This window comes from Leptosomus discolor, chromosome 15 (assembly GCF_034619465.1).
Source record: "Leptosomus discolor isolate bLepDis1 chromosome 15, bLepDis1.hap2, whole genome shotgun sequence".
Lineage (NCBI taxonomy): Eukaryota > Metazoa > Chordata > Aves > Leptosomiformes > Leptosomidae > Leptosomus > Leptosomus discolor.
Window position 1 is genome coordinate 18,715,775 of NC_141405.1, and position 27,698 is coordinate 18,743,472.

A 27,698-nucleotide genomic window follows, 5' to 3' on the forward strand; every position below is an offset into this window, starting at 1 on the left:
GCTCCTTGGGGCATGGATCCCCTTTCCTTGGGACTGTGAAGGGTGGTAGCTCTTCTTAATTGCTTTTGTACATTCCAGCTTTGAAATATCTCTCTCAAGACCTTGTGGCACACATCTGAGAGATGGGGAGGGTGCTCTCAGAGCAGCCACCTTGGGAGGGCTTGTGGATGTTAAGCTCCACTCTGCTTGACTCTAAGGCTGCGGCAGGGTCTGTCTTTCAGCTCCAGCCATGAGCAGAGACGCTGACATGGAGGTGTTTGGTGAGGCTGCACCGTACCTGCGCAGATCAGAGAAGGAGAGAATAGAAGCCCAGAACCAGCCATTTGATGCCAAGACCTACTGCTTTGTGGCCGACCCCGAGGTGGTGTACACCAAAGGGAAGATCAAGGCTGCACAGGCTGGGAAGATAACTGTTGAGACAGAGGACGGCAGAGTAAGTCCATTCCTCCTGGCTCTCCTCCCTGCCCTGCTGAGGGCCCCAGGACATCTGCTAGGGAGGGCAAGGAACACAGCAAGCACTAGACTAGCTCAGGCAAGAAATCTGCCCTGCCCTACCCTCTGACTGGGACCAGCACAGCCTCCAGTACATCCAGTATTGCTCTGGATGCTGGGCTGAAGGTATACATTGGATGATTATTCTTGGTTTGGGCTTCAAAGATCAGGCAGTGCTCTAAAACAGCTTGGATTGTAGCCTTGCCTGACCTAGTGTTCCTCAACTGCTGCTTTTAACCCTGTCTCATCTAATACTGTCCTATCCACTGATAAATTCCTTCCCTTCCTGGTAGCAGAGCAGGCAGCTGCTTTGAAAGTCCCCTTTACATGTGAAATTATTATCAGTGTCACTGGCTGCGGACAGTTTCCTAGAGGAGCCTCCAAGGTGTTAATCTTGCAAAAACGCTGGAAGTCTTAGCAGCTCGTGTCTTGACAACTTTTGTAAGACTAGCTGCAACAGCCCGAAGTACCACCTCAAACAACATCTGGGCAGTAGATGCTACAAGATTTTTAAGAGGGCAAATAAAGAATAAAGCAGTCATCTGTTGGTTCACTCCTGGCCTCCAGCGATCACAGGTATGTGACTGAACAGAGGCTGCAGCAGGCTACTGTGTGCAAGGACCTGCTTTCCTGGGGGCTGGCTTTTTTACATCCTTTTGAGCTTTTTGCCTCTATAGTGTCCTGTGGGAAAGGTTTCCCCAGTTTAAAATTCGAGTATGTGTAAAGTGCTTCCTTTTCTCTGCACTATGCAGCCTGGTAATTTCAGCTTGTTTTTTCACAAGGCGAGAAAGTGAATAATTCTTCCTTGATAGGCCATGGTTCTCTTTGCTATTCCTGACTTTGCAGACTTCAAAAGTGTCTCCTTTTCACCCTCAAATCCCAGTTAAGTTGTTCTCTCCTCAGAAAAGCTGTTTCATACCTGTGACCATCTTTGTCTGGAGCATTTCTAGTACAACTAAATCCTTTCTAAGGGGTGTGATCAGTAATGAAGGTGTGAGTGAACTGACAGACACATCCTACACTCTCTTTTCTCCCTTTCTTTTCTAATAATTCCTAATATTTTAGAGCTTCCTGCCCTCTTCTGAGCACTGAACAGGCATTATGTTAGAAACCTCTGTAGTGACTCCAGGATATGTCCTGTGAGGAGCAGTTAATGCACAGTCTCTTGTTCTATACGGAGACTTTCAGTGAATCCTAATTGTCACGTTTGAACACTTTAGGAAGGTATTTAGAGACACGTATCAGAAAGCTGATTTTGAAAACTGTGCCTGTAATTCTTTCTTTCTCAAAAGAAGCCCAAGCTCATTCCACTAGTCAGGACCTGGGCTTCAAAATGGTGTTCAATCTTTCCGAAACAAATATGATTGCAGTAACACTATGTCCTCCTTGGACTGCTCTAGTCAGCTTGGACCAGTCCATGTGAGGAGAAATTACAGCATAAAAGCAATGGACAAAAGCAATGGGAAAAGTCAGCTGGAGAAATGCCAGCAGGATTTTCAGCCTCCTTCATGGTTCAGTGTGGCCGAGAGAAGCTGCTGCCATCTGTGTACATCTGCTTTCCTGCATGTCTGCGCCCTGCCCCCCCCACGTGTTCACAGGCTCTGGCTGTGTGACGGGACAGTCACCCCCGATGTGAGCCCAGTAGACGGTGCTATTTGGTAGAGCTAGAGCCTTCGTTTAGTTAGGAATGGAAACAGGCAGGGGTAGAAAAAATCTGTTCCACGGGAGGATTTGCTGTTGAAGAAGCTTACGCTGTTAGTGTCCTTCTCTCCGGCACTGTGCCGTGTGAGTCTTGGAGGCTGAAAGGCAGATGGGCCAGCAGTTGTGCCCCTGGCTATTGCAGCCATGAGCAGTGACCTGAAGTTCAGAAGCAGCAATAATGTGTAGAAAGATCTGGTCCAGCACAAATCCTGTCTGTGTGGTTGTTGCAATTCCAGGACAACAAATTTACATTCTGTAAATTGGCCAGTGTTGTAGAGTTCCTGGCTGGCCTCAGTGTCTGCCCTGTAATAGCTGTATCTTGTTCGACACAGTTAAACAAAAAGAAAAATAGGATTACAGGTTGGACTCCATGATCTTGAAGGTCTCTTCCAACCGAAACCGTTCTATGATTCTATGTTATTACTTCTCTGTGTTTGTGTCGCTGTTTGTACGTGTGGAAGGAGCATCAAGATTTGCTGCATCAAGGTTAACGCTTTCTTTCTGAATTATAGATGGTTACTGTCAAACCCGATGATGTATATGCCATGAACCCACCTAAGTTCGACAGAATCGAGGATGTGGCCATGTTGACCCATCTGCATGAACCTGCTGTCCTTTACAACCTCAAGGACCGCTACAGCTCCTGGATGATCTATGTAAGTTCCCTCTTCGGGCAAAGGAGACAGTACAGCTGCCAGGAGATGGGCTTCAGTGACTCTTCTGTTCCGTTTTTTTCCTGCAGACCTACTCGGGTCTCTTCTGCGTCACTGTCAACCCCTACAAGTGGCTGCCGGTGTACAACCCGGAGGTGGTGTTGGCCTACCGAGGCAAGAAGCGCCAGGAGGCCCCTCCACACATCTTCTCCATCTCTGACAACGCCTATCAGTTCATGCTGACTGGTGAGCTTTTCTATTTTGACCAGACTCACAGAAAACAAACTGTCAGGAACACTGCTTCTGCCAAATGCCATTCCTTATCTACCAGTTCGGTAGATCTACTGGACTCAGTTGCCTTTGCTGCCTCTTACAGAGTGCTACCCCAGTTCCTTGTTCTGTGTCATGCTGTAGATTAGCTGCTTGGGCTCCCAACTACTGTACTGTCCAATTAGATGTGCCTATTTTATCTCTAGGTGATGCAAAACCAGCTCCAGACAGTTTTCCCTGTCTCCTGAAACAGGTTTTTTATTTTTGAAGTGCAGTGCTGTTGTACTGCACCTTATCTGTATTTCTGGTCTAAGTACTAAGCTAAACACCGTAACAGGAACCAGTACAAAGGGCAGTTGCAGTTGGGTCGGACATGCTATCTGGTAAGTCCCTAGTCAGCACGTGAGCACATGGCTTCCAGCAACAGCAGGTAGGTTCAGAGCAGAGCTGGAAGAAATATTTTCACCCAAATACATGGTTTCAGTGTGAATCAAGTCCTATCCAGTATTAAATAGTAGTAAAGGTAAAGAATGGTAAAGACAGAAGCAGGGAGGGGAGAGCAGGATAGAGCAGAGGTGGAGGAGAAAAGACAAAAAGTGAAGTACAGGGAGGGGAAGAGAGGAGGAGAAAAAGATTATATATCTTTTCAGTTTTGCTTGCAGAGATTTTGGGGTTTTTTTCCCTTCAATAGGCACTAGGTCACAGGTTACCTGAGAACCAGCACTTTTCCCTGCAGCTTCTCTGACTGCAGTTATTTTTCCCTTTGACAGATCGTGAAAATCAGTCTATCCTCATCACGTAAGTACATCTGTCACTTTGAACTTCGTCTGCAACAAAAAGTGGGCAGATAATTGTTTGCTCTGGGCTTTCTTTCAACAGCGGAGAATCCGGTGCAGGGAAGACTGTGAACACGAAGCGTGTCATCCAGTACTTTGCAACAATTGCAGCGAGCGGGGACCTCGCCAAGAAGAAGGAGTCCTGGATGAAGGTGTGAGGAGCAAAGGCTTGTCAGAGGGGCAGTTCAGGATGTTTCAGCTTGTGGCTGTGGACAACACTCTTGACAAACATGTACCTCAAAATATAAAATATCTTTTATTAGCTTCAGCCACTCTCTCGAAAGGCAGTAGGACCAGGGCTGATACACAGTTAGGACCACAACAAATACAAGCCACCAGAGCTGCTACTGTCACTGTCCAGGTGTAGCTTCACCTGGATTGAAACCAGGTCTGGTTCCCAGAAGAATCAGAAGCTTCCGTTTCTTCACATGGACCAGTCTGTCCCTGTGGTTGAGAGATGAGAGCTCTGATCATGGGAGGAATTCTGAGTAACAGAAAAGTGAACACAGTGCTGGTTCTTGGCGCTGTGGTTGAGAAGATGCTGTAGTAATGCCGTACAGCTGAAGTGAAGGGCACGTGGTTGCGCATGTGATCAGGCGAGCCGCAATATAGTCACTTTTTCCTGCCACATAGCCCATGGTATTTTTCAATAATTATTCAAATATTCTCACAGGGCACACTCGAGGATCAAATCATCAGCGCTAACCCGCTGCTGGAGGCCTTTGGGAATGCCAAGACCGTGAGAAATGACAATTCCTCGCGCTTTGTGAGTCGTCATGTTTTTCTCTGCCCTCCTGCATTTCTAATCCTGTTTGCCTGTTTGTTTCTTGCAACTGGGATCCACTGGGCTGGGAGGAATGTTCTTGCTGACAAATTTCTTGGCTGTTTGTCAGATGCTGATGTGTTTACAGCTGTTTCACGCTCATAGCTGCGTGGGCTGCAACAAACTGCTCCCCTTTAGCTGTCTTTGAACATCTAAGATAATTCAGACTGCTTTGGAGACAGCGTCACTGAGATTCAAGAGAGAAAAACACTCTGGCATGTTACCCTGAGAATGCTCCACTGACCACCACCTTTTGTCTGCTTGCTAGGGCAAATTCATTCGTATTCATTTTGGTACCTCTGGAAAACTGGCCTCTGGTGACATTGAGACCTGTGAGTAAAGGAGGGGGGCTTACTGCTTTACTATAAAGTAAAGAAGAGCTTGAAAAATTTATGTGTGCATACATATTACAGACTTGCTGGAAAAGTCAAGAGTCACTTTCCAGCTGAAAGCTGAGAGAAGCTACCACATCTTCTACCAGATCCTCTCCAATAAGAAGCCTGAGCTGCTCGGTAAGGACAGCCATCACCTGGTGACATTTTACAGTAACATCAATATGGGAAACTTTTCACTAAATACGCCGGCGCAGTGACGGAGGGTCCAGTGGCACCTGCTGGCCTAGCACCCTGTGTCACAAGCACCCAGCTTCCCCTTTCGGCGCGTGCCTCAGGCTGTGCGAAGCACTGAAGCTTTGATCAAGTGCTTGTGTGTGTCATCCCCATTCCAACATCAGCGATGACTGGGTTACCAAAGCTGTACACAGCACTTTTATCTCTGTGTAGTATAATAGTGTCACAGTAAGGGTTACTCCACCTCCAATTTATCTTCTCTGGGTAAGTTTTAATGTAAACTGCGTGCAGGTGAGGTGCAAGGATGGCTAATTTACTCTACCACACACCTTGCTGTTCTTGCTGGTGTGGAAATTCCAGCTTATATGGGCCAGATTCTGTGAATAATCTTCAGTAGAGAGGTGAGAAATTCCCTGGGTGCAGGATAGCCAGATATCTTGGTCTACAAACTATCTATCTGAACTTTTCATTGTATGGGCAAAAATTCTTCCCTGTTTCCAGTATAGACCCACCAGCCTTTTCCCCCTTCCACTGCCATGGCATACCCTACCCATGACCCACATCTGTCCCAGAGCCTTTTGCCACACACTCAGCTACTGCACTCATCCTCATTCCACTCTGCCCATCCCTCCCAACTGCCCACAGAACATTTCCCAAGGTGGAGCTGCTGTGTCCATCCTCCCCCTATGTGCCCTCCTGACTCTCCAGAGAGAGTGCTGTGTGCCAGGGGACTGCATCTCCACGCAAGTCACAGACAGATTTATCTTCAATGTGTGGAGGGCTTTCTGTCCTGCACTCTGCACAACCCCGCTGCACATCTGCGTTCCTTCACTGCTCTTAGCTCTGCCCTAGGATTGAGGACTGAAAAGGAGTTGTGGATTTTGGCCTCAGTTAGATGGAGATAAACACACATGTTTGTATACTTAGGTGCACCAGCACACAACCCCAGTGGGTGCAGGGGGCATTCAGGATGGATTACTCTATGTCATGTCTGAGGATAAGCGTGTACGGGTCTTACCTAAAAGTATCTTCTTTCTTAAAAGCTGTTTCTTTGGATGGCCCTTGTTCCTTGTCTGACGGTGCTGAATGTTCAGCTCCCAGTTCACAGCATATTAAACCAGTAGGACTGAGAACCTGCCCAGGACTTTCTGCTCATCCAGTGGAAGGCAAAGGAATGACTTTGTCTTTCTTGTCTCTTAATAGAAAACCAAGAGTTTGGGGATGCAAAAGGAAAGAGCCTGTGAAACTTTGCTGAGCTGTTGTTCCATTTTCACTGCCAGGATCCGGCTCTCACTCCCTCATTTGCCTTTCAGAGATGCTCCTCATCACAGCCAACCCGTACAACTACCCCTTCATCAGCCAAGGGGAGATTTCTGTGGCCAGCATCAATGACCAGGAGGAGCTTGTTGCCACAGATGTGAGTACTTTTAGCAAGGAGAGACAGTATCACTTTTGCCATCGCCACCGTTATAATCAGCTGATTTATCTGGTGTGCAGGCAGCCATTGACATTTTGGGCTTCAGCCCCGACGAGAGAATGGGAATTTACAAACTGACAGGGGCAATCCTGCACTATGGGAACATGAAGTTCAAGCAGAAACCACGTGAGGAGCAGGCAGAGCCAGATGGCACAGAAGGTAATACCTTCATGGCTTGGAGAGACGTATTACCAAGTGTTTTCATACCATTTTTCCCTAGGAATGCAAGAGGTTATCCAGGATAAGAAGTAGTTGTTCCTTGATGAACATAAAAAGGAGATTCAACCGTCAACTTACCATCTCCTGTAGAGACACTTTCTGCATCCACTTTTTCCTGATGGCTCCGCTGAAGGACCTTGTGTCTGGGACACATTACTGTAGCGTTTGCCAGTTTCTGGTCACACATCCAGATTTGTTCTGCTTGGGTGACGTTGTGGAGAAGTGGTTTGAAGGGAAAACGCTGTTGTCCCACCACTAATGCACTCACTGGTTTTACCGCTAGCTGCCATAGCCACTCAATCATGAGGACCAGCCCTACAAGGCTGTTTGGAAATGTAAATGAGAACGTTGGTCAAGCTTTGTGGATAGGATAAAGCCAATCAGTTTGCCAGGTTTCAGAGTGAACTCTGGCTGGCTCTAATGCATTATGCCTGTCCCAGCTAAGAAGTCAGTCTTTTGGCTTTTTTTTGGTTTGTTTTTGTTTTACAGAGGCTGACAAAGCAGCATACCTGATGGGCCTGAACTCAGCAGACTTGCTGAAAGCTTTGTGCTATCCCCGGGTGAGAGTGGGAAATGAATATGTCATGAAGGGCCAAACAGTGGATCAGGTGAGTGTCAGGGAGCAGCAGGGACCATCCTCTCCCTCAGAGGCAGGAGCGGGTGCAGGTCACAGCTGCAGATGGTCAGGCCTATTACTGACCTTTGTGGGCTGACAGTATCTGTGCGTGTGGAAGGGTGTTTTATTCCGGTGATGCACTAGCAGTGCCCTGACAAGCTCTGTGAACCACCTCCCTTGCAGGTGCACCAGGCAGTGAATGCCATTTCCAAGTCAGTCTATGAAAAACTCTTCCTGTGGATGGTGATACGTGTCAACCAACAACTGGATACAAAGCTGCCCAGACAGCACTTCATTGGGGTCTTGGACATTGCTGGCTTCGAGATTTTTGAGGTTTGGTTTTACATAGTACTCTCAGACTTCTGGCTGTCTTGAAATGCTTTTTTCCTTTTGTTTGACTTTTCTGACCTTTCCTCCTCCTCACCCCAATGCAGCCCTCAAGAATAGGGCAAATATCTCTGAAACTGCCTCTGCCTTTGCAGACCCATCACCCACTTTGTAAGAGAAAAGAAACAGCAGAGGCATAGCCGTGAAGATGTTGTCTCCCTCCCCACAGAATCTATATTTAGTGGCATTAAGGTCACCCAAAACGATCACCAATTCAGGCTACATCAACCATGTGCCGCATAGCACAACTTCTCTGTGAGCCTGGACCACCCATGTTATATCCTTTGCACTGTTACTGAAACCCTTTAGGGGTAGACTGGCTGACCTTGCCTTGACATCTCTACAGAATAAATTGATTGGAGTCAGTTTAACAGTATTAACACATTTACTCAAATATCAGTTCAACAGCTTTGAGCAGCTCTGCATCAACTTCACCAACGAGAAACTGCAACAGTTCTTCAACCACCACATGTTCGTGCTGGAGCAGGAGGAGTACAAGAAGGAAGGAATTGAATGGACGTTCATTGACTTTGGGATGGACCTGGCTGCCTGCATTGAGCTCATTGAGAAGGTGAGTTTCTTACGCAGCTTGTGCAGTCACACAAATCAGATCTGGATGGGGAGAGTGTTTGCACTGAGTGCCTTCAATAGAGTCTCACTGTGAAGCTTCCAGTCTCCTTACCTCCTCCCTTCCTTTAAACATAACTGTTGTGATTAATTATCCACTGACTGGAAATGTATTCTGCCTTCTAAAAAGACATTCTTTTATTTCTCTATCCTGTCTTTCTTTCTTCTACATCTCTATAAACTGATATTTCGTTGTCATATTTACCCCCGTTGCCTTCTATCTTTGCATATCAGTTCCTCCTCAGGTTTTCCTCTCGGTTAAATTCAAATGTTAGAAAGCCTCATGTCTGCTTGCTTTTTGCTCCTTCTGGGTAAGGAAAAGTCGCTATGTATTCTGAGAAGTTATTGCACAGTTTTTTCTTGGCTTTCTTTGTTTTCCAGCCAATGTCTTGGGTAGTTCAAAACCTTGTTTATGAAAATCTGCTGCTTCTATATGTCTTGCCAGCCATTCACAAAAGATCTTGCTTACCTGTACCTCCCAAGCTAATTCTCTTAATATCTCCAATACTTAAATTTTAGCATTTCTTTCACTCCATTTATTATAACTTGAATTCATCTTATCTGAAAACACCTGTTTTCTGTTCAGCCCATGGGCATCTTCTCCATCCTGGAAGAGGAGTGCATGTTCCCCAAGGCAACTGACACCTCTTTCAAGAACAAGCTCTATGACCAGCACCTGGGCAAGTCCAACAACTTCCAGAAGCCCAAGCCTGCCAAAGGCAAGGCTGAGGCCCACTTCTCCCTGGTGCACTATGCTGGCACGGTGGACTACAACATCACTGGCTGGCTTGAGAAGAACAAAGACCCCCTGAATGAAACTGTTGTGGGGCTGTACCAGAAATCATCTATGAAAATTTTATGCAGTCTTTATGCCACCTTTGCTTCCATAGATGAAGGTAAGATCAGAGGATTATGTCTCCTTTCTGGTGTTTCCAACTGTAGCCATCACCTGACTTGAATCAGTGCTGAGTCGGTATTTGTGCTCTAAGTATTAGGTGCACAATTATAATGCTGGCAAAGGGGTCTACAGCCGTACCTCAGTTGGACTGTCATCTCATTTTCCAGCTGAAGATGGTGGTATTAAGAAGAAAGGAACCAAGAAAAAGGGCTCTTCCTTCCAAACGGTCTCTGTACTCTTTCGGGTAGGTGTGTTCTCTGGCACAGCCATGGGCCAGCTGCAGAAAATGCCGAGGAGGCAGTCCTGTCCGACCTGTCTGCGCTAAGTCACCATTCCCACTTTCTGTGTTGCCATATGATGCTGTGGAAAGTTACCTTTGGGATCTGGTAAAGGTTACTTTGAATTCTGCTTTGCTGGTGAGGTCCAATGGGGTGATGGTGAAGGGAAGTCATACACTTTGTCAGGTTGCACAGTTTCAAGACAGCCCAAAGGGTGTCTTGGCTTTGACCTTTGGTGCTAACAGCATCCTTCCCATATTTGTCTAATTGGCTTCTTCCAGGATGTGCCTCTCTGAGTACAGGGCCTTGTGTGGCAACCAGTGCCTTGCAGTCAGTGTGGACAACACAAATTACATGTTGCAGCCACTTGCTGCTGTGACACACCTGTATCTTGCGCCCAGGAACGTGCTCAGCCCCTCCTGGCAGGATGAGTGCAGCCATACTCAAGAGTATGTCGTTACTTCATGATGGAAGAAATGCAATGCTAACAAAAACTATCCTGCAGAGCAGATGACTTCTGATGTCATAGACAAACATTGATTTCGTGGCTCAATTCTCCTTTAAGTATACATAACTAATATATCTAAGTAATAAAACCGGCAAATCAACCCATCCATTCATTTGATCAAGAGTTATTTGATCAAGAAAGACCACTATTGGTATCCTGGAATATTGTTCATGTCTTTCCATCCTCATCCTGTTTGATAGCTCTTATGATTAGCCTCTAACCACTGAGGACACATTTTCATTTTAAGACAGGAAGAAAATCTATCAGTTGTATCCACTGTTAGCAGCTATTTACTTTGCTGATTCCTATGCAGGATTGTAGAATATTCACTAGAAGAGTAAGGAAAAACTTCTGAATTTTTATTTTTCATTAGAGTCAAATCATACTGAGAATATTTGCATTATGCCTTGACATGATATAGAGATTGCAAATGATCTTTTTTACAGGAAAATCTAAATAAGCTGATGTCCAACCTACGAACAACTCATCCTCATTTTGTGCGTTGTATCATTCCCAATGAAACAAAGACCCCAGGTAATTCATAAAACACAGATTAGAAATTGGCAGAAAGACCTCTGACCAGTGCTAGAAAGATCAATATAGCCCCATCTTGCTCTGTCATAGGCCTGATGGACCACAAGCTTGTTCTGCACCAGCTGAGATGTAACGGTGTTCTGGAAGGCATTCGAATCTGCAGGAAAGGATTTCCTAACAAGATATTATATGGGGATTTTAAACAAAGGTCTGTAATAACATTCTTGTGTTTGCGTTGAGCCAAATTCATCTGAGAGGAGTCTTGCTAAACAAGTCAATGATGCAGTTCTTAGGAAAAGAGTATTTTAATATTTAACAACTATGGTAAGTATGAAGACATATCTAATAGCAGGGTCTGTGTGGGCAGTGCCCTCCCAAATGCCTTGCTGAATACTATGTGCCAAAACCTATTTTCACTTCATTCATGCTCATCTGAATGCTTGGTTATTCTTTGCTTAAATTCTCAAATTTGACACAAACACGTTTCAGCAAAAATATGGAGACTGGTCTATACCACATCCTGTATTCAAGCACTGTCTAGTAGAAGTTTGAACAATGTTCAACACTCCTCCTAGTAAAAACTAGAATGGTTTTACTGAAAGGAAATTGTGTTAAACCTGATGCCACTTTTTGGATGAAATTACAGGCTTGAGTGCAAATGCAGCTACATTAACAAAACAGACTCCAGCAGGACATCTGAATTAGTTCCACACGTCACTCTCATTTTGTATGGGGCTAACATTTCTACATGCTAACATTTCTACAGCACCTTAGCTACGTTAATTTATAGATTAAAAAACCCACTACCAAACAATTTTAACCCAGGAACCGCCATGCAAATAAGACATTTATAAATGTGTGCTAAATTTATGACAACCCAGCTGGGATCATCTGCTTGTTGTATTTCAACAAAGGCAAATGTAGGGTCAGATCTCTAAGAACAAAGGAAGGAGACCACACTTAGAGCACTGAACAGGGTATCCTGGAGAGAAGGGACATTGAAAAGGGTAGAAGTGGCGCTTTGGGCACTAACTGAAGAAGACTTCCCAAGGCAATGATGTGGGTGGGCAGATTTGTGTATGGGTAAACAGAGGTGTGCTGAAAAGAATAGGGGGTGGAATAATGTCTCAACGTAGGATTAGGAAGCCCATTGCTAGACACTATGTCTAATTCTGGTTTATGTACTTCAGGAGGAATGTGAGAAGCTGGATATTGTTCAGAAAAGAGCTACAGGATAAATGTGAACTCAAATGCAGTGAGAGATTTAAATCAAACTATTTAGCTCATGAAACTGTATGTTAACAGATGATTTGTTTGTGGTGTGGAGAACATACAGGTGTAAGGATTTCTGAATATGCAGGAGCCTGTTGTCTAAAAGACAGACTTAAAGCAAGAGTCCAAGGGCGAGGCCTGAAAAAGGATGTTGTCAAGGTAGAAGTGAAGTATGCCTTTCTTACTGTGAGGGTGGCTGGCTTACCTAGGGCACTCAAGGTTGGCAGGCTTCAAATAAGATTGATACTTCTTTTTTAAAAAGCTACGTACTAGATTAATCACAAGATGGGAGCTGGATGATCAAGGCACTGGGAGGACTGTGTGTCTGTGTTATAGAGGAGGTCATACTAGATAAATGCAGCAGTCCCTCTGTTCTTAAAATCCATTATTTTTTTGAGTTTACAGCTGACCCAGTGAGCTGCCCCCCTAGTTTAGTGTGCACGACTGTGACACAGATGAGCGGAGTCTCTCAGATCCAGAGAACAGATCGTCCATGCCCTCCGTCTTAGGGAGGGCTGTAACACATGCTGGGAACCTACTGAACTGACCCGCTTCTTGCTGGTTTGCTATTTAAGGTTGGAGGTGTGAGGCAGACTCAGCCTTCCTCTGTATCTTCAAAGTGACAGCTGTTCTTGTAGCATCCTGTACGCTAAAATGATACTGATGGTTAAGCTTTTTTCCTTTGTTTTGTCAGATACCGCCTTCTGAATGCTGGTGTCATTCCAGAAGGACAATTTATTGATAGCAAGAAGGCATGTGAAAAGTTGCTGTCTTCCATTGAGATAGATCATACTCAGTACAAATTTGGACACACTAAGGTAAACATTTAATTCTTCCACATGATGAGAAATCATTCCTTGCATTAAAATATAAGCCCAGCAATGACTGATCTCTGTTCTTTGATCTCAGGTGTTCTTCAAGGCAGGTTTGCTAGGTGTCCTGGAAGAGATGCGAGATGATTGCTTAGGACAGCTGATCACACAGACACAGGCTTTATGCAGGGGATACCTCAGGAGGCTTGAACTGAAAAGAATGTTAGACCGAAGGTGTGTGTCTTCTGCAAGGTCTTGTTTCTCAAAGATGTGCTTTTTTCGTAGTACTGATGGATCAATTTGATTTCAGGGAGTCCATCTTCTGCATCCAGTACAATATCCGTGCATTCATGAACGTCAAGCACTGGCCCTGGATGAAGTTGTACTTCAAGTTAAAACCCCTCTTAAAAAGTGTGGAAACTGAGAAAGAATTGGCCATGATGAAAGAAGAGTTTGAGAGAACAAAAGAAGAACTGAATAAATCAGAAACAAAGAGGAAAGAACTGGAAGAAAAACTGGTGACTCTGGTGCAAGAGAAAAAGGACCTGCAGCTGCAAGTACAGACCGTACGTAATTTAAAACCATTTAAAACCATTAAAACTCCTCATATTGCATCAGTTTTGTATGAGTGTTCAGGAAAGGGCTGAATGGAAATTCTCTTACTTCATGTTCCACTTGCATGATGAGCAGGTGATTTCTGGAAATGTCTGTTCCAATGTGTGGCAGTGAAACACATTTTGTTTTCTATAAAAAGGAAAGTGAAAATTTGGCTGATGCTGAAGAAAGATGTGACCAGCTTATCAAAGCAAAATTCCAGCTGGAAGCAAGAATAAAGGAGGTAATGGAAAAACTGGAGGATGAAGAGGAGATAAATGCTGAGCTGACAGCCAAGAAGAGGAAACTGGAGGATGAATGCTCTGAGCTGAAGAAAGATATTGATGACCTTGAGTTAACACTGGCCAGGGCTGAAAAGGAAAAGCATGCCACTGAAAACAAGGTGCTTTTTATTTCTGCTGTTTGCATGTTTAAAGGTAGTTGCTCTCTCTGTATATAGGATGTAAAAGTTCAGTCAACTTGAGCAATAACACGATGTTGTATAAGGAAATCTGTGGGCTCGGTGTCAAATTGGGTCACCTCTATTGTGCAGGAAAACCAATACATAAGCATACAAAAATGCGTTGAAATGAGAGTTCAGTGTTGCTTTGTGACTTCAGAAGGGTTCATATGTAAGCAGAGAAATTGTATAGTTTGACCATATAATGCAACTTATTAACTTTCTTTGGTAGTCTAGCAACAAGTTTATTGCCTTTGTGTGATTACTAGCCTATATAAAAGCCAAAATTATTAGTGACCTTCGAGTATTTTGCCTTAAAATAGGTTAAAAATCTAACTGAAGAAACAACAGGTTTGGATGAGAGAATTGTGAAATTAGTCAAGGAGAAGAAAGCCCTGCAAGAAGCCCACCAGCAGGCACTGGATAACCTGCAAATTGAGGAGGACAAAGTTAATACCCTCACCAAAGCCAGGATCAAGCTGGAGCAACAAGTGAACCAGGTGAGCATGTTCCACACAAGGAGAAGAGGTAGATTCTTCAGTTGTTCTGTTAGTCATCTTTATATATGTTTATGTTACAGGTTGAAGGATCTTTAGAACAGGAAAGAAAAATTTGTATGGATCTTGAACGAGCAAAGAGAAAGCTTGAGGGAGACTTGAAACTTGCCCAGGAAACCATAGTGGATCTGGAGAACAATAAACAACATTTAGATGAAAAATTAAGGAAGTATGAGAAAAAAAAATCTGACAAATTCTCTATTTGTTTTTAACCGGACATATTTTCTTTTTATTGAAAGAACATTTCTTTCACAGGAAAGACTTTGAATTTAACCAGATGCAAAATAAAATTGAGGAACAGCAGAATTCAGGTATTCTGTTGCAGAAGAAGATCAGAGAATTGCAGGCAAGAGACTTTATGTAACTAGTTCATCATTGCTGTTTGCTTGTTTGAACTGTAGTAGCATGAATAATGCTTGTCCACGGTGGGTAACTGATAAAATCTCTGGCACAGTCACAGTAATTACCTCGATACCAGGTGCCCACCAACGCCACTCCGTCACTCCCCTTCCTTAACCGGTCAGGGGAGAGAAAATACAACCACAGGCTTGTGGGTCGAGATAAGGGCAGGGAGATCACTCGGCAATTACCATCACAGGCAAAACAGACTCGACTGGGGGAAATTAGCTTAATTTATTACCAATCAAATCAGACTAGGATAGTGAGAAATAAAACCAAATCTTAAAAAACACCTACCCCCCACCCCTCCCTTCTTCTCAGGCTTAACTTTATTCCCAATTTCTCAGCCTCCTCCCCTGCAGCAGCTCGGGTGGATGGGGAATGGAGGTTGTGGTCAGTTCATCACAAGTTGTTTCTGCCGCTCCTTTCTCCTCAGGGGAGGACTCCTCACACTCTACCCCTGCTCCAGCGTGGGGTCCCTCTCACGGCAGACAGTCCTCCACGAACTTCTTCAATGTGGGTCCTTCCCACAGGTTGCAGTTCTTCATGAACTGCTCCAGCACGGGTCCCTTCCATGGGGTGCAGTCCTTCAGGAACAGACTGCTCTAGTGTGGGTCTCCTGTGGGGTCACCAGTCCTGTCAGCAAACTGGCTCCAGCATGGGCTCCTCTCTCCCTGGGTCCACAGGTTCTGGCAGGAGCCAGCTTCAGTGTGGGCTTCCCGCAGGGTCATGGCCTCCTTTGGTCATTCACCTGCTTCAGCATGGGGTCCTCCATGGGCTGCAGGTGGATGGGTATCTGCTCCACTGTGGCCCTCCATGGGCTGCAGGGGCACAGCCTTCCTCACCATGGTCTTCACCACAGGCTGCAGGGGAATCTCTGCTCCAGCGCCTGGAGCACCTCCTCCAAGTACCTTCTCCCCTTCCTTATTCATTATCCTTGGTGTCTGCAGAGTTGTTTCTCTCACGGCTTCTCACTCCCGCCTTCTGACTGCTGCTGGTGTTGCACAGATTCACCCCCTGATTCTTAAATAGGTTATCCAAGAGGTGCTGCCACTATTGCTGATGAGCCCAGCCCTGGCCAGCAGGGGGTCTATCTTAGAGCTGTCTGGCATTGGCTGTATTGGACATAGGGGAAGCTTCTGGCAACTTCTCACAGAAGCCACCCCTGTGCCCCCCCGCTACTGAAACCTTACCATGCAAACCCAATACAGCAACAGAAAGCTGTGATCTAAAGGTGGTATGAGTTGATCCATATGTCTTTTCCTGTTGCTAAGCCTTTGCCTGCAATGGGAAAACAGTAAAATTCAAAGGGACTTTGATTTGCTTATAGTCTCCAGAACAATGGCCGTGCTATTATACTGTGACAATTATGCGTTAACCTAAGCATTGAATTGTCTGTTCCCTTATTAATTCCTGATGTGCTATTTCCTCGTTAAATAGGCCCGTGTTGCAGAGCTGGAAGAGGAGTCTGTAAGTGAGAAGGCGATGCGGGCAAAAGCAGAGAAGCATTGTGATGAGCTGGCTAATGAACTTGAGGAAATCACTGAAAGACTTGAAGAGGCTGGAGGAGCCACCACTGCTCAAACCGAACTTAACAAGAAGCGCGAGGCGGAATTTCAGAAGATGCGCCGTGACCTCGAAGAGGCCACGCTGCAGCACGAAGCCACGGCTGCCGCCCTGCGGAAGAAGCATGCGGACAGCACAGCGGAGCTGGGGGAGCAGATCGACAACCTGCAACGTGTGAAGCAGAAGCTGGAGAAGGAGAAGAGCGAGCTGAAGATGGAGATTGACGACTTGGCCAGTAGTACAGAGACCATTACTAAGTCCAAGGTGTTTCTTTATAACTGAAATACTTGAATGGGCAATATTTCTGACTGGTGGGAATTTAATGCAATACAAACACACATACACAGATTCCACTTTCTTGCTTTCTTTCAGGCTAATCTGGAAAAAATGTACCGTGCCCTGGAAGACCAGGTGAGAGATATGAAAGCCAAATTCGAGGAAAACCAGAGAAATATGAATGAGATGATGATACAAAAAGCCAAGCTCCAGACAGAGTCTGGTAAGGAAGGCACAAAGATCTGCTGAGGGGATATTTTTTCCCTTCAGTAGCAGAGACCCTCTAACATGTATCATGAGTGAGACCTGGTTCCCAAGGTGCATATTCTACTTTCAGACTCATTGGTACAGACACAGACAATACTAGAAATAAATCAAAGGGAATGAGCTCATAGATGACCCTTTAAAGTTCATATACCAATTGCAGGCATTATTTGCTTAGATAAGTAATTCCCGGGGTGATGTGACATAGCTTGCTGATTCTTGGCGGGTGGACTGGGAATTTGGGACAGTCCCAAATGATTTGAGCCACCTGTTAGAACTGCACTTTCTCTCCCAAGAGTGCCCGTGTTCACTGTGTCTGCAGTATCTGTGTGTGTGCTACCTTCATGAAGCCTGTCACTGCTCCTACGTAGACTTGTTGGAACAGTGTGAGTGAGGAGTATGAATGCTCCTTGGTCTGGCTGACTGCAAGGTCAGACATCTCAAATTAAAATGCCACTGAATTGGCTTAAACTAACCTGAATTTTGGGGATTTTACATGATAGCAGATCAGGGAGTGCTGACATACACTGTTCTAGTAGCTGAGACATAGGGCTACACCTCCCCTGAAAACCCTTTTTATGTGAATTTATGTGAACGAGCTCTGTAGGCACATCTGGATGTGGATGCAGATATAGTTACAAGGAAAAAGCAGACCAAAGAGGGCAAAGCATGTGAAAGTCTCCCGAAGTCTGATAATCTCGGGAGGCTGGTGGTCCTGATGAATACAAAAGAATTACCAAACTCAGAAAACCAAGATCTGCCGTATCAGCCCAAGGCTGCTGGCAAATGCCATCATCAACAACAGGTTTTATAACTGAGGATACATCCAAGAGGGTAGTGGCTGTCATGTGCAAAGACTACAGGATTATACATACCACCTGATGAAAACAGGAGGCCCTGAGGGTCTTTCTGACCAAACACTGGCTCGCCAATATGATCCTCTGCTTCTGAGCAAAGAACTGGGGTTGGCCTTCCAGGTGTTGCTGCTACTAAACAGCATGCACCAAGAGATCATCGTATGGCTGCCTCGATGACTGCCTTAAGTCAAATTGCCCAACAGGCAATAGGTAAGGCAAAAATGGCGTTGGCAGCGCTAACATTAATCCGTAAGTTGGGAGACGGTGGGGAGTCACTGAGATACGGGCAGGACAAAATACCGCGTGCCAGTTACCCAGTCCTCATGGAGCACAGGTAGCTCTGGTCCTCTGGCAGCAGCACTGGGTGCCCGAATGCACCGGACTATATATTGCAAGCACCTGTGTGGAAAAAAGTAGGGAAACCTACCTGGAATCAGTTGTGAAGCTAGTACAGAATATTACTAAGTGTTTTAAAGTGGGTTTAGGAAAAAAGGAAGAAACAGGGAAAATTCCCTGTGTGGGCTAAGCAGGACCACAGACTTACAGAGACTTCACCAGCAGATGAACAGCAGAGAAAAGGAAATTTCCAGAGCGGATGAATAGAGAAAGAAGTCAAGTAAGGGTCGCTAACAGGGGTAGGAAAGCAGAAGAAACTGACTGAACCCACGCAAAGCGTTGGAGAGTATTGAAGTGTTTAGTAGAAGGTATGGTAAAATGGAATGGGAAGGAAATGCAGAATAAGTGAGAAAGAGTGATACAACTTGAAGAGACGCATCTGGACTTAGAGACAGGATTGCCTAATGTTCTTCTAAAAAAGGGTATCAGTAGTATCAGTATAGAAGAAATTTAGAATGGATAACAAACAAGAAAGGAAAGAGAAAGGAAAGTTTGAAACCATAGAGTAACTAAGTGCTATGCACTTAAGTAGTTAAAGTGAGAGAACTGTGGGTTAAGCATGTGTATGTGGAAGTCTGAATGAAGTAAAACTCATGATTAAAGCAGAATAGGAGTAATGTTGAAGGAGATACAATAGATAAGTGTTGGAGGAGACATATCTGTCTCATGATTTCATTACTAAACGCTCATTACTTTAAGAGTAAAGATGACATGGTAAAATATATGCGATGGAAATGGTAAAAGTATATACATAAAGGTAAAGGCTGATAAGATAAACATGTGATTCCACTTGTCTGTTACTGATTATTTATATATGAATGTTTTCAGGATGCTTAATCTGGACCTTACTGGAGACATGTCTTCTCTTGTCACAGGTGAACTAAGCCGTCAGCTTGAAGAGAAAGAGACCATCACACTGCAACTGTCCAGAAGCAAGCAGGCAATTACACAGCAAATAGAAGAACTTAAAAGGCAGCTAGAGGAAGAGATCAAGGTAGCGCTAACTATGGAGCACATACTAAAGTTTCAAAATGTATCAGGGCCTCAGTTCATTTAAAATACACTTTTGGAAGCTGCTAAGTTATTGTTGCCTACAGTCTAACACAACAAAATTGCTGGTAGGCAGGATGTGTGCAATGAGCTCTGTGTTTAAGTGCTTTGCTAAAGGGGTCTCTGACATGTTAAAAGTCGTTCCATTTTTGGTGAATTTTTTCATGCATTTTTTAACTTTAAAGCCATGGTCTATGTGATTTCTTTTGCTTCTGTAGCCGCGGGGAAGGAGACCTAGAGCATATGCCAAGGTGAAAGCATCACTCTTACGTCTTTTCTAGTGGTAGGGCTGAGAAAAGTTGGTTGCAGCTGAAGATAGCTGCCTGAACACCTACAAACCTCTGGCCCTTTGTCTTCTGCCCAAGCTTCAGTGACCACATGTTTAGTGTGCAAGGTCATGGGGTCACAACTAACATAAATACATGATATTATGCGTAATTTTTAGGCCAAGAGCGCCCTGGCCCACGCCTTGCAGTCTGCTCGCCATGACTGTGACTTGCTCCGGGAGCAATACGAGGAGGAGCAGGAAGCCAAGGGGGAGCTGCAGCGTGCCCTGTCCAAGGCCAACAGCGAAGTGGCCCAGTGGAGAACCAAATATGAGACGGACGCTATTCAGCGCACGGAGGAGCTGGAGGAGGCCAAGTAGGTGATAGATGAGATGAAGTGTCCAGATCTTACGTACATTATGTAGCCTGACCTAAATTATTTTATCGGGGTTTGCATATACACTTAATTAAAAAAAATACTTCTGATTCTGTACTCATTACGTTATGTAAATAATACACTGATTTTTTTAATAATTTGCTTGTTTTATTTGTATTTCTTAAGGAAAAAGCTCTCTCAGCGTCTCCAGGAAGCAGGGCAGCAGGCGGAGACTGTGAATTCCAAGTGCGCCTCCTTGGAGAAGATGAAGTTGAAGTTGCAGGGGGAGGTGGAAGATCTGACAGTGGACATAGAGAGAGCAAACGCATTGGCTGTTGCCCTTGACAAGAAACAGCAGAACTTTGATAAGGTGATAAGTGAGCATAGAATCTTTTAAATCTAGCCTTCCTAGCAGGCCAAACTAATACCCACTACTTAATACTGAAATCAAGTTGAATCTAACAGTTATGATCTCCTCTAGAGCATGGCAACAGGAATTCGACCTGTTTTCAAAGGCTGTGGTATTTATCTAGTACAGAAAATAGCTGCAAGTAAAGTAATATTTTCAGTACTAGCAGGAAATGAAACACGGTGTCTTTCAGGTTGTGGCAGAATGGAAGGGAAAGTATGAGGAAAGCCAGCTGGAGAGGGAAGCTCTCTCTAAAGAATCGCATTCACTGAACACAGAGCTTTTCAAAGTGAGAAATGCGTATGAGGAAACCTTAGATCAGCTTGAAACAATCAAACGGGAAAACAAGACCCTCAGGCGTAAGTGTTTGACTCTGGTTTCCCACGAGCTGTTCACTCGAACCACAACAAGGCATGCTGTACAAACGTGCTTGTGTCTGCAGGAGGTACACTAAGTTACAGGGCTCTGTCATTACTATTCTCTCCATTTTAATGGAGAATTTAAGTATCTCACCAAACGTTGTCGAGCAAGTTTGTAAAGACTAGGGTAATAAAGCAAGTGTCCTAGCTCTCCATTAATGGCTGCAGATGGATGCAAGATCGAGGTGGTGCCCTCTAGAGGCTGTACGGCTTGTGAAGGTGAATTTTACAGATGCACTGTGCACATAGAATGACGAGACCTGTAGTGTTATCCTGATGGCCTGTCCAGAGACATAAACACATGCAGGTCTCGTCCAGGCTCTCTGTAAGGTGGGCTATGAAACCCCACTGATGTCCCTGTGTTTATGTCGTCCTGCAGGAGTTGGCCGCATCCATTTTCTGTCTGTACATACAGAGACATACACGTACACAACCATATACACCTGTACGTGTGTGCATACATGTGTATATATGCAGGTATACAAAAGAGGTGTTGAAAGCAATCAGAAAGCATAGAGTTCAACTTCTCTGGCTACCACAGGCTGATGTCATTCTTATCTCACAGAGGAAATAGCTGATCTGACTGAACAAATAACTGAAAACAGCAAAATGATCAGAGACCTTGAGAAAGCCAAAAAGCAAGCTGAAGTAGAAAAATCTGAGCTGCGCTTAGCTCTGGAAGAGGCAGAGGTGAGTTAGTTTAAATATTACTGGAACAAGTAGAGAGCAGACTGAACAGCTTTCTATTCTTCTTCTGGGCAGTCGCTGTGTGCAAGATTGATTGCCACAAACGTCAGGAGTTTGTATGAAGTCACTGAGTGATGTCACAATGATTATGTTCTCTGAAATGTTACTTTTGTGGGTTTTTTCCTTCTTTTTCTTTTAAAGGCAGCTCTTGAGCATGAAGAGGTCAAAATCCTTGGTGTCAACCAAGAATTGACTCAGATTAAATCAGAAATCAACAGAAGGATTGCTGAGAAAGATGAGGAGATCAGCCAGTTAAAAAAGAACAATCAAAGGACTGTGGACACAATGCAGGGTGTTTTGGATGCTGAGATCAGGAACAGAAGTGAATCCGTAAGGCTGAGGAAGAAGATGGAGGGAGACCTGAATGAAATGGAGGTCCAGCTGAGCCATGCCAACCGCCAGGCTGCCGAGGCACAGAAACACCTGCACAGCATCCAGGGAGTTCTCAAGGTCTTGGTTTACCTCTCTGGTCGATTTATTTTTAAGCACAGTAGCCGAGAAATTCATTAGGACAAAATTGGCTCTTTGTATTTAGGACACACAGCTGCACTTGGACGATGCTGTCAGGACGCAGGAGGTCCTGAAGGAGCAGGTGGCCATGGTGGAGCGCAGAGCCAACCTGCTGCAGGCTGAAATTGAGGAGCTACGGGCAGCCCTGGAACAGACGGAGCGGTCGAGGAAAGTGGCTGAGCAGGAGCTTCTGGATGCCACGGAACGTGTGCAGCTCCTCCATACCCAGGTAGTTTGCTTTGCTAAGACAGACGTATTTTGGGGTCCAGAGATTCACAGAGTGAGAATGAACAGTAAGTCATGATCTCTGTGTGTAAGACACCAAAGACAGATACTCAAAGCCTCTTTTATTCTCCTTCATAGAATACCAGCCTTTTTAATACAAAGAAGAAGCTTGAAACTGATATGGCACAAATCCAAACCGAGATGGAAGGCATTACTAATGAAGCAAAAAGTGCTGAAGAAAGAGCAAAGAAGGCAATCACCGATGTGAGGATGTTACTGTATTTTTCTCTTTGAATTTTCAGGGCTTCCCGATGACATTGCTGCTGGGAGTTAGTGTAAACACTCTTGTCACAAGCTGGACAAAGAACCAGTTTGTGGGCCTGGTTGGAGAGGCTACATGTCAGAGGAGGATTAGAGCAATAGAGAACTTGTCATGTTGACAGAGGAGTTACTGGGAATGTTGTCGTCATAATGAACTAAACCCACGTTTAGTCAGTCTAAACCAAATAACTTTCTCCAGTGCTGCATGAAAATGTAAACCACCAAAAAATCCTGCAGTATTGAAACCAGTGAAATGTCTAATGTATTTAAATATTTATCATTTCAAAATCCTATTTAAGAACTTTCAAATGAGGATTGTGTATTTCCATTCAAAATTGGTCTATATCCTCCTGTGCAAGGCCAGCGAAGCTCAGCCAGGCAGTAGGCTGTGTGTCATGGGACCCAACCTGCTAATGATTTTTGATGCATAGGATCAAAACAGTATCTTAACACTTAAAAACATTATCTGGAGTTAAAATAGAAGGAAAACTTCTCCACTTGCTCATGAAAATGAAAAAAAAAAATTAGGTAATTTATGAAACAGAAATAGAGCATTACAATGAACTATACACATACACACATATAAAATTTCTAGTGACATTATTTTATTTTCACGTTTTTCAATTTAGACCTTTTCAGGTGTTTTGCTGCCAAAGCAATTTGTTGAATTTTACTTTTTTTAAAGTAATGTCACTCAATATTTCACCGAAATGCTTAATTTGATCGTGTAGGAATGAAATATTTGAGAGCAAAATATGTCCGAACTTTGTCTTACATAGCACAGATTGTTTTAAACTACCGTCTGCTGTGTAACACTGGACATCTAGGCTGTTGTGGTAATAACAGGGCAGGCCCTAAGGCACAGCACACAGAGTCCGTCCCACTCCACGTGTGTTATGCCGAGAAGCCTTTCAGCTGTACCGCGTCCTGCTCCCGAGCTTTGCCGTGGCTCCTGCTCTGCCCCATGGCACCTGGGTGTCAGTGAAGGTCAGAGCAGTGAGCATACCGTGGGGCAGAGCGTTTACCCTTTCTGTCGTTCCAACACTGCGTGTGCAGCAAGGCAGAGTTTTTCCCCATCTTTTTTCCTACTATTTCCTATCATGTTTCTGCCACTGTCATGTCACAATAAAAAACAAAGGAGCAAATGTGGTGGCAGGAATGGCCAGCAGGAACCGGGAATAAATGGTGAGGCAGTACACAGCATGCACTGTCCTTTCACGTTCTTCCAGTTTCTTGTGTCACTTCCCTTCCAAGGCGGCCATGATGGCAGAAGAGCTGAAGAAGGAGCAGGACACCAGCGCCCACCTGGAGAGGATAAAGAAGAACCTGGACCAGACGGTGAAGGACCTGCAGCACCGTCTGGATGAGGCTGAGCAGTTGGCGCTGAAGGGGGGCAAGAAGCAAATCCAGAAGCTGGAGGCGAGAGTGGGTACCAGCACTGGACATGGGTGTCAAAGAAACCTTTCTTCTCTGTGTCCTGTCTGAGGGCGCAAGCCAATTGTTGATTGATTCACCAGGTCCGAGAGTTAGAAGCTGAGCTGGAAGAAGAACATAAACAATCCACAGAGGCTATGAAAAACATCCACAAATACGAACGGCATGTCAAAGAGCTTACTTTCCAGGTGGGTGTAAATAGAAAGCAATTCTCCTGATATTTTGTCTCCCAAGGATGTATAATTGCACATTGCCTTTCCACAGAATGAAGAACACAGGAAGAACATGATGAGGTTACAAGATCTGGTAGATAAACTGCAGATGAAAATCAAGTCCTACAAAAGACAAGCTGAGGAAGCTGTGAGTCACTAAACTGAAGCAAATACTTATTTACCATTGTCTAGGACTGTCAATTTAAAAGTTGGCTCTGTGCCCCAGCACATTACCAGATGGTTTTTAGTACCTTTTATTTTACTATTTCAGGATGAACAAGCCAATACTAATCTCTCAAAATTCAGAAGAGCACAGCATAAACTAGAAGAGGCTGAGGAAAGGGCAGATATTGCCGAGAGTCAAGCAAACAAGCTCAGAGCTAAAACCCGAGGAGTCCCTTCTACAAAGGTAAGCCTTTATTGCAGGAGGAAGGTGTGCAGTTGGTACTGTTTACTCAAGTCAAGCAGTAGATCTGTGCCTTGCCAGTGGGTATAGCCATCATTCAGAAAAAGCAGTTCTGGAAGGAAGGGGCTATGAAGAAAGGCTGAGAGTTGGGGTTGTTCAGCCTGGAGAAGAGAAGGTTCCTAGGAGACCTTATTCTGGCCTTTCAATACATGAAGGGTGATTATAAAAAGGACAGAGAAAGACTTTTTACCAGGGTCTGTAGAGAGGTGATGGTTTTAAATTGAAAGAGAGCAGGTTGTACATAAGGAAGAAATATTTTATGATGAGGGTGGTGAGACACTGGAACAGGTTGCCCAGAGAAGTTGTGGATACTGCAGCACTGGAAGTGTTCAAGCTCAGGTTGGATGGGGCTTTGGGCAACCTGATCTAGTGAAAGATGTCCCTGTCCATGGCAGGGGGCTTGGACTAGATGATCTTTGAAGGTCTCTTCAAAGAAACTGGAACCCAGGAAGTTCCATCTGCTTGAGGGTAGAGAGGCTCTGCAGAGGGACCTGGACAGGATGGATCGACGGGCTGAGGTCAGTTGTACGAGGCTCAACAAGGCCAAGTGCCGGGTCCTGCCCTCGGGTCACACCAACCCCACGCAGCGCTGCAGGCTGGGGAGGAGTGGCTGGAGAGCTGCCCGGCGGGAAAGGCCCTGGGGGTGCTGGTCGACAGCCGGCTGGACATGAGCCGGCAGTGTGCCCAGGTGGGCAAGAAGGCCAACAGCATCCTGGCCTGTGTCAGCCATGGGGTGGCCAGCAGGAGCAGGGAGGGGATCGTGCCCCTGTGCTCGGCACTGGTGAGACCTTGAGTACTGTGTCCAGTATTGGGCGCCACAGTATAAGTAAGACATTGAGGTGCTGGAGTGTGTCCAGAGAAGGGCAACGAAGCTGGTGAAGGGTCTGTAGAACAGGTCTTGTGAGGAGCGGCTGAGGGAAGTGGGGTTGTTCAGCCTGGGGAAGAGGAGGCTGAGGGGAGACCTTATTGCTCTCTGCAACTACGTGAAAGGAGGTTACGGTGAGGCCGGTGTTGGTCTCTTCTCCCATGTAACTAATGACAAGACAAGAGGAAATGGCCTCAAGTTGTTCCAGGGGAGATTCAGACTGGATATTAGGAAAAATTTCTTTACTGGAAGAGTGGTCAAACATTGGAACAGGCTGCCCAGGGAAGTGGTGGAGTCACCATCCCTGGAGGTGTTCAAAAGATGTATAGAAGTGGTGCTTAGGGACATGGTTTAATGGTGGGCTTGGCAGTGTTGGGATAATTGTTGGACTTGATGGTCTTGAAGGACTGTTCCAACCAAAATGATTCTATGATTCTATGAGGAAAAACTTTACTCCGAGGGTGGCAGAGCACTGAAACAGGCTGCCCAGGGACATTGTGGAGTGTTCTTCTCTGGAGATACTCAAAACCTGCCTGAACACGGTCCTGGGCAACCTGCTCTAGGTGAACCTGCTTTAGCAGGGGAGTTGGACTAGATGATCTGCAGATGTCCCTGCCAACACCTACCATTCTGTGATTCTGTGACTGACATTTCAGGCTCTGGTGCCTATCATGAGCCTTCTGGATAGTTTAATCACATTAATTTCAGATTTAAGCAACTGCCTCATAAAGGGAAAGCAATGAGAGCCAACCTAACTCTGAACATTCCTGAAACAACCTTCCTGTGAGCCTTAGGCAGAATTAGCATTCTGATTGAGAAATATGCAGCAGCACTGTGTCCTTAGATGAACTTCCTGGGCAGTTGTCTATCTCCAACCTAAGACTGTTTGGTACAAGATCTAGAGCCTGTTTTTCCTAGTGTGATCTGAGCAGCTGTAACACCTTTTTGATCGCACTAGGCTAGCTCAGCTTGTCGTTGGAGGTGAAATACCCTCAGTCCGTGTTTTGGAAAAATTACTAGTGCGTGTATCCAGGAAACGGAGAACCTTGGCTCCAGACTGCCTTCTGCTTACCCACAGCATCCTCTTACTTATACAGCAATTTAACTCTATAAGAGACACTATGGAGAACATACTTTCTGCTGAAGGCTCTGGGCTGAGACTCAACAAATAATGTTGGTTCGGCCAGAGGCTGGTGTGCAACTTTCAGTGAGTCACTTAATGCCATGCTTCAATAAACGTCACTGACTCCTCAGTGCTTGTCAGGGTATCTTGCCAAGATCGCTGGGGAAGCACTTGGAAGGCTGAGCCCAGGTTCCTGAGAAAAGTCTCTGGACATGAGATTACCTTATAGAGGGAATGCTGAATCTCGAATTGAAAGTCCGGAGAGGGGCAAGATTTCTGATATCTGCTATTGGGTATTCCCAGGTAAAGGCAAGTTGAACATACTACGGGCAACAATCTCTGCAGTATGTTATAGTGTTAGATCCTGCTTTGAGGTACCTGATACTGTGCAGTGTATATGGATCCTGGGCACCTGGCACGAGTTCATGATTCTGCTCTGGGAGGCCTAAAAATTAAGCATTGTAATGCCTAAAACATCTTTTAATAGATCCTACGGAACAATACATCGTTTCACTCCCTTCCATGCTTTACATTCACTTTTGGAAATGCTGGCACACTCGTTGTCCCGGAGGATGGGGGTGTGAATTGTTTAAGCAGTGCGAGAGTAAAGTAGTGCTTCATTTCGTTGCTAACATTCATTTCAAGCTAACATTTCTCCATTTCAACCCATCAGTCACACAGCATGAAATTTGATGATGCATGGTCTTAAGGGTTACAGACATTGCTACATTGACCTGGGCTCCACTTACACATCCTACCTGGATGGTGCATTGAGACAGGTGATTTTGGGGACCAAAAGACTCATCTTGACATGTGTGGACTAAACAAAGTCTCTCTTTTCCAGATGGTGTTAGGAAATGAAAAATGAGCTTCCTCTGGGATAACAGAATTTACACAAAGTATCTTTCTAGCTGTGGATTTGCGATAACTAGAG

The 27,698-nt window shown here is 45.0% G+C and overlaps 1 protein-coding gene across 1 annotated transcript; it reads left to right on the forward strand.

The window, feature by feature from the left end:
* Positions 1 to 229: 229 nt before the first annotated feature.
* On the forward strand, positions 230 to 27,681 carry LOC104341709 (myosin-3). The gene is made up of 39 exons (XM_086473789.1): positions 230 to 433; positions 2,706 to 2,849; positions 2,936 to 3,092; positions 3,887 to 3,914; positions 3,996 to 4,104; positions 4,626 to 4,718; positions 5,044 to 5,107; positions 5,189 to 5,287; positions 6,658 to 6,761; positions 6,842 to 6,980; positions 7,530 to 7,648; positions 7,840 to 7,989; positions 8,444 to 8,614; positions 9,257 to 9,566; positions 9,736 to 9,812; positions 10,801 to 10,888; positions 10,979 to 11,096; positions 12,855 to 12,978; positions 13,070 to 13,206; positions 13,283 to 13,538; positions 13,727 to 13,969; positions 14,350 to 14,526; positions 14,607 to 14,752; positions 14,839 to 14,929; positions 16,423 to 16,812; positions 16,921 to 17,047; positions 19,217 to 19,335; positions 19,837 to 20,033; positions 20,220 to 20,403; positions 20,636 to 20,801; positions 21,427 to 21,551; positions 21,750 to 22,058; positions 22,144 to 22,347; positions 22,482 to 22,607; positions 23,919 to 24,089; positions 24,182 to 24,286; positions 24,363 to 24,458; positions 24,582 to 24,719; positions 27,609 to 27,681. Exons 1-39 carry the CDS (start codon positions 230 to 232, stop codon positions 27,630 to 27,632), a joined length of 5,829 nt encoding a protein of 1,942 aa, XP_086329915.1. The 3' UTR covers positions 27,633 to 27,681.
* The last annotated feature ends 17 nt before the right edge of the window (positions 27,682 to 27,698 follow it).

Excerpts from the sequence above, each read along its gene's own strand:
- LOC104341709 (XM_086473789.1), top strand. The coding sequence starts at position 230 with ATGAGCAGAGACGCTGACATGGAGGTGTTTGGTGAGGCTGCACCGTAC. Across the intron at positions 7,649-7,839 it reads AGGGCCAAACAGTGGATCAG|GTGCACCAGGCAGTGAATGC; the intron begins GTGAGTGTCAGG and ends CCTCCCTTGCAG. Across the intron at positions 9,813-10,800 it reads CGGTCTCTGTACTCTTTCGG|GAAAATCTAAATAAGCTGAT; the intron begins GTAGGTGTGTTC and ends TCTTTTTTACAG.